The sequence below is a fragment of the Aplidium turbinatum genome, chromosome 4 (genome assembly GCF_918807975.1).
Source record: "Aplidium turbinatum chromosome 4, kaAplTurb1.1, whole genome shotgun sequence".
Lineage (NCBI taxonomy): Eukaryota > Metazoa > Chordata > Ascidiacea > Aplousobranchia > Polyclinidae > Aplidium > Aplidium turbinatum.
Window position 1 is genome coordinate 11,564,232 of NC_137475.1, and position 9,935 is coordinate 11,574,166.

Sequence of the window (9,935 nt, forward strand, 5' to 3'; positions counted from 1 at the left end):
GCTTGTATTTATGTGGCAAAGCGCAAAAAGCTTTTGTTTGTAGGAAGAGCGTTAAAGCGTTTTTTAACCGATGAAAATGGTGCAGTTTTGCAGCTCGAAATAAACTGTTCTGTGAGGCCTGTGCCTGGTCATGATGACCTGTATGAAAACGTTCCGTCGCACCTGCCAAAAGACATTGACTTTTTTGCAGCAGAAGATGTCATTGCGCGGGCAGAAATGGACCCATTACGGGGAAGCAAGTGGCAGTTACATAATGCTGCTGCCATTAATCATCTAATCAATGAGGTTAGAGACATTGACAGAAAATCAAAATACCATGCCTTTTCCACTTAAATAACATTTTTTGAAGTGTGAAGTAAGTATTGCGATAATGCACCACAGCCGTCCAACATAGCTATCATCTTTCTTTTCTTATTGATGTTTATTATGTAGTTGCTTTTTTGATGTTTTTTTTTTAACTAACACCTGTTTTGTTTGTTTTCTCCGCTTGTAAATTTCTGAAGGTCTTGTAACCATGCCTAATCCTTGCATGAAGTAAATCATTTCCATCTCGGGCGCGCTTTAAAGTTCGCGTTTTGTCACTTCTTCCTTTTTCCAGACTTCTACTGTGTTATGGCAAGCATTACTGTTCGTTTTGATGATCGGAAATAAAAACAAACTAAAGATGCTTCAGTTATTGCGTTAATAGGGACCAGAACCAGCCGCAATAAGTGAAAAACCGCGAGTATCAATAAGTGTATATAAAAGTGTACATAATGAAAATATGTTTTTAGAACTCTTTATTATAAAAAAAAACTTAAAAAAATAAAGAGGTAACTCCATTTTGCCTCAGAGTGAAACCTCTGCCGCCAGTTGCAGTTTATACTATAGTCAATACCCAATAGTTATTCCAAAGGCCACAGTCTCCTTGATTGCAAATCAGAAATAGGCATGCAAGACGCTTTCAGAAGAAAGATCAGGATCTTCCGATTTGACTTTTTTTAAACAAACGAAAACAACAAAGGCAAATGAAAAACAACTCTTTAAAACTACCCAACAAATCACGTGTTCCTGGCGAGCAATTTCATGTCACGTGATCTAACAACTCTTGGAAATTGGAATACCTTGCTCGCTTCAATTGACAGTTCGCCACGGATATGGAAGTGATGGGTTTGATATGCGAATTAATTTGCGATTTAGCAGTGGTAACAGCAAAATTTACAATTTGCACTGCGAATTGGTATGGTATTAGTGGAATTCGCAGTTGCCACGTTTAATTAGGCTACACCTGAAACATAATCTGAGAGTAAACAACGTTTGCATGTTGTTTTACCTATAGAAGGTTGGCATTTGTAGAAGCAAACCATGCGCTGAAATTGCGCACAGATTTCCGATAATTAGAAAGTTTGCGAATTACCGCTGCGAATTGGCCTGTTTCAATATATATTTTTCTTCTTGGTTTGACATCAAACTGAACAACAAGATTTCCGATGGCAGCAAGAATTTCTTCAGAATGTTGGAGCGTGTTATCAAATTTTCAAATCAGCAAGTAAAAGATGAGGCCTTGAAAACTCTTCAAAGAAATGCTTATTTAAAATATCTTGCTTGCAATGTTGTGTGACGAGGATGGTGATATTCGAAGATTGGGTGTAAATAAAATACGAGCATTACGAAATGGCTTTACTTCTGGAAAAGATTCTGGATGGCATCGAGAAAAAGAAGATGTGATTGTTGAAAATGTTGATAATTCCAACCAAGCAATTCGAAAATTTGATCATGAACTTACTGATTTGGCACTCGAAAGCATCACAGAGTCACCTGCTGTCAAGGACTTAAGTGATGCTGATTTAAACGTGATGTATGACAAACCTTTGAGTTTAAAGCATCCCTGTCACAATCAAAGAGTAGAGAGACATGTCAAGCTTGTTACTGAAACTGCTGGAGCAGTAAATGGTTTTGAAAAACGAGATGGCATGATACGCCAGCGAATCAAATCAAGAAAACTTTTGAAAAAGTTTTATACTAAGCATCAATTCACTGTCGACAAACTCTCTTAGAAAAAAAATTTGACAACACATCGTATTGTGTGTACTGATGCACTGCTTATGATTGTGTAATGTATTGCTTATGATTAATGTCCCACACGTTGATTAGTCATTTAGTCAAGTGACAACATTTAAAGAGCTTAGCTTAAGTAGCGGTAATTAGCCCAAACTACAGAGTTTCTTGTCCCAAAGTATTTGAGAGCATCATACACAATTTTGCATCATTGGTTTGTACAGTATGCTATAAGCCAGTGCTCCGTTATCGAAATTTGAAGTGTAAGCTCAACAGTCAAGCACTGACACATGATAGAAATGAAAATTTTTCTTGTTTAAATTTTGTCATTGGTTTGTCAAAACTTGTCAATTTTGTGATCTTTTTGTCCAGTGCAATATGTCTCAAATTTAGATATTTGAGCATAACTTAAATTCTATTGCTCTTAGAGCTAAAAATTCTCTTGGAACAAATAAAAGCATGGTGTTTCTGATTCCACAGAGCCAAAAATTAACTTTCTACGACACATGGATCATGAGTTATGCTATTTTTTATGATTTTGGCCCCCCCCCGTCGCCCCCCGACAGTTAGGCTTCCCCAACAGTTAGGGGTGCAACAACTCCAAAACACCATCAGACATGTTTTTAGTTGTAGGGCCACCATTTAAGACATACTTTTTGTTAAAATTCTAAAATTTTAATTTTTCACTGCACCCTATTTATGAATTGTATGTTATTGTGATGTAAGCTTATTGTGTACCGTACAATTATAGAATTTGCAAATAAAGTTATTTCTTTCTTTGTTCAAATGACAAAAAGATAATTCATGATCAGGAAACATTCACGAGGCCTGTAAACAATGGAGATACTAAAACAACAATATTGATAATAAATGAAAACCTAACTAAATGAGCTCAACAAAAATAGAACAAATGATGAAACTTTAAACGGATTCATGGATGATTAAGATTCAAAATATGGTCACTCTAAAAGAGCATGATTTAGCACAAAGGCTTACAGAGTGTGTGAAAATTGTAGTTCTTCATGTGTCTACATATTGAGTAAAAAGACGTACTACACAGTAAACATAGAATGCAGATGTTTAGTTAGCAAAAAATATGATAAAATGCAATGAACGATTCTGAAAAGTACTTTGCAATAAAATCTCACAAAACTCAAGTATTCTCCTTTTGACATTCACAGGCATGAAGAAACTTTAGTTGATCTTCAATGAGTTTATTTAGTGCTTTAGGTGTCCTAGCACATATCCAACATTGACTACACATTTTCCTTCCGCAAACAACAAAAAGTCGATTCTTTGACCATTTCCTTCAAAAAATTCAAACTAATTAATTAAATTATTAGAGACATCTTCTAGAAAAATGTTCAAAATAGCCTTTGAGTTCAATTTTTACCAAATTCAACTAAACAGTTTGCAGTTACCGTGAGTTATACCATTTGTATATCCACCACCTTGGAAAATTAATGTTCTGAAAAGATAAAATGTTCCAACCTGTATAAATTGGTGAATACTGAAAGGTTTGGATGTTCATTAGGACGGTTAGCTTCTCTAGCAATAGTTGCAACGTTCAATCGCTCATCTGATAAATGCGAAAATAAAAGCAGAAACATACGAGTTGTTTTATAGCTTTACTGACGTTTCATGCAGCATGGTATAGTGCAATTAGTGCATCCTCAGAGTAAATAACACTCTGAGGCTGCACTATACCATGGTGATACTCTAATACTGTAACACACTAATAATGCACAAAGTAACATTTTAAAAGTGCCAGTGCTATTCATTAAGGCAAGAAATATAGTTAATATGAAAATATTGTTTAAAATAGTAAACTAGAGGTACAAGAATGATTTTATATCATCATAAAGAATTATGGAGATGTGGGGATGGGATAAAGTCATTAGCCCAACGACCCAATCAATGAAAATGGAAGACACCATACTTTAGTTTCACTCCAGTTTGGAATTGTCAGTGGTGCATATTCATGCTGTCTTGAGTGGGAATCGAACTTTCAACTTGATGGGAATTGTGGATGTTCTTGACTTAAGTCGGAATGGAAGCTCGGTCAAGATCGTACCTCGGCACTGGATGTAATTGTTTCTTGTTTTCCGTATTGTGCTGTAAACTTTTATATAAAATGAAAAGCGTTTGTTCTTGTCAGTTTTTGTGAAAGTTGCTGTTTCAATTTTGAATACAACTTCAGTGAAATTAAATAGAAAAAAACAAAAAGACAAATTATAAAAAAATCTGGCAACAATGAAGCCCGAGTCAGTCAGTCATAAACTGAAGAGTCGTAGTCAACTAGTCATATATTTTTCGCCTGACTCCACAGCGCTGGATGCTACCCACTGCCTGCTCGCATCCAATAGCATGCCCGGCTACTGCTAGTAAACATGCCTGTATTGTTTCAAACTATTAAATAAGCTAAGAATCACAACACAGGTCTATTTAAACTTCACAATATGAAAAAACATGCACACTAGTCAAAGTTATCAATATACGTTATATATACATCTACGACTTCTACGTCTCTGTGGTAATTAGAAACAAGGTAAGTTTATTTGTACCGTACCTCTTTGCTGACATATTTCTATTCCATGGTTTCCTTAAGTGATAACGATTCTTGCCTTCACAAGAACTTTCTTGCCATGCATTTATTTCTTACATTATAGTCGAGATTAGTATAAAAAGTATAACCTACAAAAGCATGAAAAAAAAATTAATAACGTATCATCAACACTCATTTGACGATACAAAACACAATACAGGTTATAAGAACATTTCATATCAAAAAGCTTTCCACAGAAGTAGCCTACTTAACATTTCGATACCTATTCAATAATAAATGTATTTCGATTATATATATGTATTTAGACATTTGACAATTCAAAAGTATATCAAAATAAAACTTTAGGTCTTATGCCAACAAATGTTACCAATCCTTGAGTAATAAAAATTTGCTAAGGATAACAACTTAACTAGTGCACCATGAATATGCTCATATGCTGAAATGGAAACAGCGAATGATCCTTATTATGCAGTGGCAGACACAGACGAGGAGATTGGACCATGCCTTACAGTGCAAGCAAGCCTGCAATAAAACCTAAAATCGTGGCCTCGTGCCTTTTGGTGACCCATTATCAATCTCATACATGCAAAATTGCAAAGTTTGCAACATTTTATTGATTTGTACCACAGCTGCCAGGTTCACTTTGGCAAATTATGAGCCAATGAGCATTAATCTACAAAAAAAAAATACTTTACCCCTGAAAAAAAATTCTGCACATGCCACTAATATCATACCAATGATACCATGCAACACAGTAATGAAACAGATGCCACATAATAAACATGGTATATATGTAATGTACTAAACAAATGACAAAATCAGGCTGAGATAAGACTATTCAAAGGAGAGATAATTGTAACATCACTTAATTGCTGTGACACTAGTACTACCATCAATCTCATAAACAATTTAGGTTGCAAGTAAGTCAAAGTATAATTCACATTTGAGGCATTCCATTATAATTCAACAAATTTTAGAAAGAAATGTAACCACTAGGTTTCAAAAGGTGTTGGTTTTGATATATGTTGTTGTTTTCAAAATTTGAACTAGGGCAAAAACAATTTTTTTTAAATCGGACAAGTGGTTTGTGAGATATCGTGTTTTGAAATTTTGTTGCTGTCACTAGGTGGCGCTGTTGATGTTTCCAATGTTTTTTGATTTTAGGGTTATATTAGGGGTAGAAAGTTGGTTGAAGTGTCTATTCCACCATTTTTCATAATGCAGAGTTCAAAAATGGTCTCAATTTTAGTCTAAAAGCATTAGCTAAGGAGTTATGGGGCATTTAAAAAAAAATTGGGGGACCAAATGCCAACCCTCAAATTGTCATGTGGGTAACGAGATATCTCGAAAAAAAATTCTGTTCTTGAAAGTTTCTTGCATATACTTCATGATAGTATAATATTTTTTTATGAGACTTTTGTCCTTTTTGCACAATGCAACCTTATATCAAAGATCTATTAACGCAACATTTGAATGATGCTTGCTTATGGTGTCACAATAACAAATTACAGATTTCCCCAAAAACTTTTTTTCATTGTGAAATTTGCCTGGGAAAACAAAATTTGACTGCAATTTTGAAACAAGGGCTGGTTTTCCTGAGCAATTTTCACAATGAAAAAAGTTTTTTGGGAAAATCTGTAATTGTTATTGTGACATCATAAGCGTGCATCATTCAAATATTGCATTAATAGATCATATAACTTCTCATGCAAGTCTTTGATAAAAGGTTGCATTGTGCAAAAAGGACAAAAGTCTCATAAATAAACAGTATATTATCATGAAGTATACGCAAGAAACTTTAAAGAACAAAAAAAAATTTTGGGATATCTTGTTACCCACATGGAAATTTGGGAGTTGGCATTTGGTCCCCCAATTTTTTTTAAATGCCACACAACTCCTTAGCTAATTCTTGTAGACTAAAATTGACATCATTTTTGAATTCTGCATCATGAAAAATGGTGGAATAGACACTTCAACCAACTTTCTACCTCAAATATAACCCTAAAATCAAAAAACATTGGAAACATCAACAGCGCCACCTAGTGACAGCCAGAAAACTTCAGAACGCGATATCTCGAAAACCGCTTGTCCAATTTTTAAATTTTTTTTTTGCCGAGATGCATTTTTCACATACTATGACATATGCTTAAAGGTGCGTCTACACGACGACTGTTTTCTTGCTTAAGCTAGCCAAACTTCTTGTTTCTTTAAGTTAATCGCAGTTTGTGCCGCTTACTTTTAAGAAAATGGGCGAGTAAGCGAGCCGTTGAGAAAAAATACGCTCCAGAGCGAAAAACTGGGCGCTTAAGTGAGTTCTCTTGCTTAGAAATGTTTTTCCCGCCAAAATCTCAGGTCTCCTCTCAGCTCAGTATCCAGACAGGGCAGGGCGGTATCGTTAAAGGATTTTGTTAAGTTTTGATTCCAACCCGTTCTTATTAATGTTGCGGGCTGAACTGGTGGTGACCGTTTTCGAAACAGCCCATAGATAGCACAATATTTTCCAATTTCAAATCCAAAACAGGATCTCAGCAGAAAACCATTGCCATTGCACACCGGCTAATAAAAATAGCGGAGGAATGATCTTGCTGGTTGTTACCAGTCACCCACGCTGACACGAAATTCTGTTTCCAACATTTCAACCTCACTGAGGTGTCTGAATGCTTCAATAAGCAGTAAATTGCGGGTTTGCATCCTTCGCTTTTTGCAGCATTTTTTACACAACTTCTGGGAAGCCATGACTGAAAGACTGCAACAACTTCAAATGCCAGCTTACACCAACTAGAGAACAGTCAGTTGCTTGGTCTACTCTGCTGTACTTTAGCGCGAACTGCTATGCTTTTGGCGCGAACTTTTTAAAACGTGACGTCATTGAGGATTAGATACTCACGTGACCGCGATTCAAGCGAGCACAATCTTCGTCGAGATTGCCAGTGTAGACGAAACGAGCTTAATCACTAGCTTAAGCAAGAATTTCTAAGCAAGAACACTTTCTCGTGTAGACGCACCTTTAGTCATCAAAATTGAAGACTTAGTGGTTATTTGGATTTGTTCAATTATAATGGAATGCCTCATTTTCAAACTTCTTATGTATGATACTATGTGAAGTAAAATACATAGATTGCTCAACACTAATGTACGAGAGTCGAGAAACTTGCATTGGTACAACGCGCAGAACAAAATTTTGTTAACTGTTACGGTAAATTTGATGATACATCAGAACAACCCACACAAAACGCTAGCATGCCAAGAATATGGATCAAACTTTAGACTGAGTTGTACAAAATGGAAACAGTAAGCTATACAATATATACTTCTCTTTCATATGACAATTATGACATAATGTTAGCACCAAAAAAAACATAGATTCTAACTTTAAAACTTGACCAGTGCAAAAAAGTGAAAATATGAAAACAAATGTGTGCGTAGCTAACTAGTCAGTTTAACCAAAAATTCATTTGAGTCTGCAACAGGGCCGTGGAGTGGAAGTCATGGAGTCACAGTTATTTTGGCATGTCTAGAGTGGGCCAGTTGTAAACCAAGGAATCGGAGTTGTATCTTTTTGGCCTGACTCCACAGCCCTATTTGTTTAGAAGTTAAATCAGTTTCTACCAGGGTTACAAACCAGGGCTGTGGAGTCGAAGTCATAGAGTCAGAGGGATTTTGACATGTCAGGGGTCGACCAGATATAAACCGGGGAGTCGTAGTGGTATATATTTCACCCGATACCCCAGCCTTGGTTTGTAACATTGGAAGAAACTGATTTAACTACTGACAAAATCTGACTTTCAGGTCAAAAGGTTTACTTATTTCCCCAGTCTAAAGCTTTAACAAATTCATCTTCAGTGAATGATAAAAGCTTTGCTGCCTCAATATGCAAAATTTGTCTCTTCAAAATCCCAATCAACTTTTGCTGCTTTTTCATAACTGTAAGTGAGTCATTTCGCAAGCGTTCCAAACGCTTGTTTTCAACTCTTACTTTTTCTATTTCACGGTGGTCCCGACTTGTGACCTCCTTGTCAAGATGCTTTTGTTTCTGAAGCTGAATCTTGAGCTTTTCCAATTCCTCAGTTGCCCGGTTTAACCTCACTTCAGTTGCACTGTGGGCAGTTGTTGATTGTTTTTTCTCTCTTTTCAATGAATCAAGTTCTTTTGTAACATTTTGCAGCTGAGTGGTTCTGGACTCATTTTTCTTTTTTTCCTCTTCAAATCCGTTTTTAAGTTTCTGAATCTGCAGTTGTTGTTGATTGAAGTTTTTCTTCATCTTTTCTGTTTCCTCTCTTGCTTCCTTCAGTTCAGCCTTAAATCGGTTTGCCTCTTCTGCAGTTGTTTGGGAATACCTTGTCTGAGTTGTTAACTCCTCTTGTAAAACACGTAGTTTTGCTTTCAGAAACCTGATTTGCGCTTCTGATCCCATTTCTCCAGCAACATCAGGCATTATTTCATCTCCAGGGGTCTCTTTTGAGTATTTATTCTTTACACTTTGGTCCAAACTGCGTGATGGCTTAACCACAGCTCTTCCAGATTTCACAATATTTTTTGAAGATTTTGAGGTTGTGTTTTGCAGCACTGGGGAAAAAGCATCATTGCCACTTCGTGACACACCTAAACCTCCAGCATAATGATCACCATCATCATCCTCAGAATAGCCTTCTTCAAATGCTCCTGCAGCTATTGAAAGAAGACCTGTATCATAACTCACAACATCAACAATACTGGAGTCCACATTGGCCTTAGAAGTTGGTTCAGGGATTCTTGGCTCTGAATGAGATGGTGAAACTTGATTGAGAAATGTATCTTGATCCCTCATCATTACTTCAGCTTCTTTAACAAGCATAGCTGTTTGTGCTTCCAGTTCTTCATTGAGACGCTTATATTCTTCTTCTCTTTGCAACAACTGCGATGAGCTTCCAGCTGATCTTAAATTTTCTTGCTTAGACATATTTGTATCACCACACAACAAATTCAACAACAGAAGCTATTACATACAAAGACAAAATTGTTACGGTATATAATTTATAAAAATAGATGCACCTACAGATATAAAATAATCAAATCAGTTGTACAATATTTCAATTTTAGTAACATCCTGACAATAATCAAAATACTTTCAGTACCGTACTAGGCTACAAAGATGTTGTTTGTTTCAATCATAAATCAATGAAAATCCAACAAACATGCTACCTCAGACTTGTGTGGAAGCTCATAAATATAATATATATTACGGTATATATACTGTATTCCACAGTTAAATTGCAGTAATTGCAAACAAAATGCTCAATGCAACAAGCACAGCATCTAAGGTTTCATATTAAATAAACATCATCAGGCGCAA

At 35.9% G+C, this 9,935-nt stretch overlaps 1 protein-coding gene across 1 annotated transcript; it reads right to left on the reverse strand.

The window, feature by feature from the left end:
- Positions 1–4,731: 4,731 nt before the first annotated feature.
- On the reverse strand, positions 4,732–9,630 carry LOC145769459 (testis-expressed protein 9-like). The gene has a single exon (XM_082581101.1). It carries the CDS (start codon positions 9,540–9,542, stop codon positions 8,403–8,405), a length of 1,140 nt encoding a protein of 379 aa, XP_082437227.1. The 5' UTR covers positions 9,543–9,630; the 3' UTR covers positions 4,732–8,402.
- Positions 9,631–9,935: the final 305 nt, after the last annotated feature.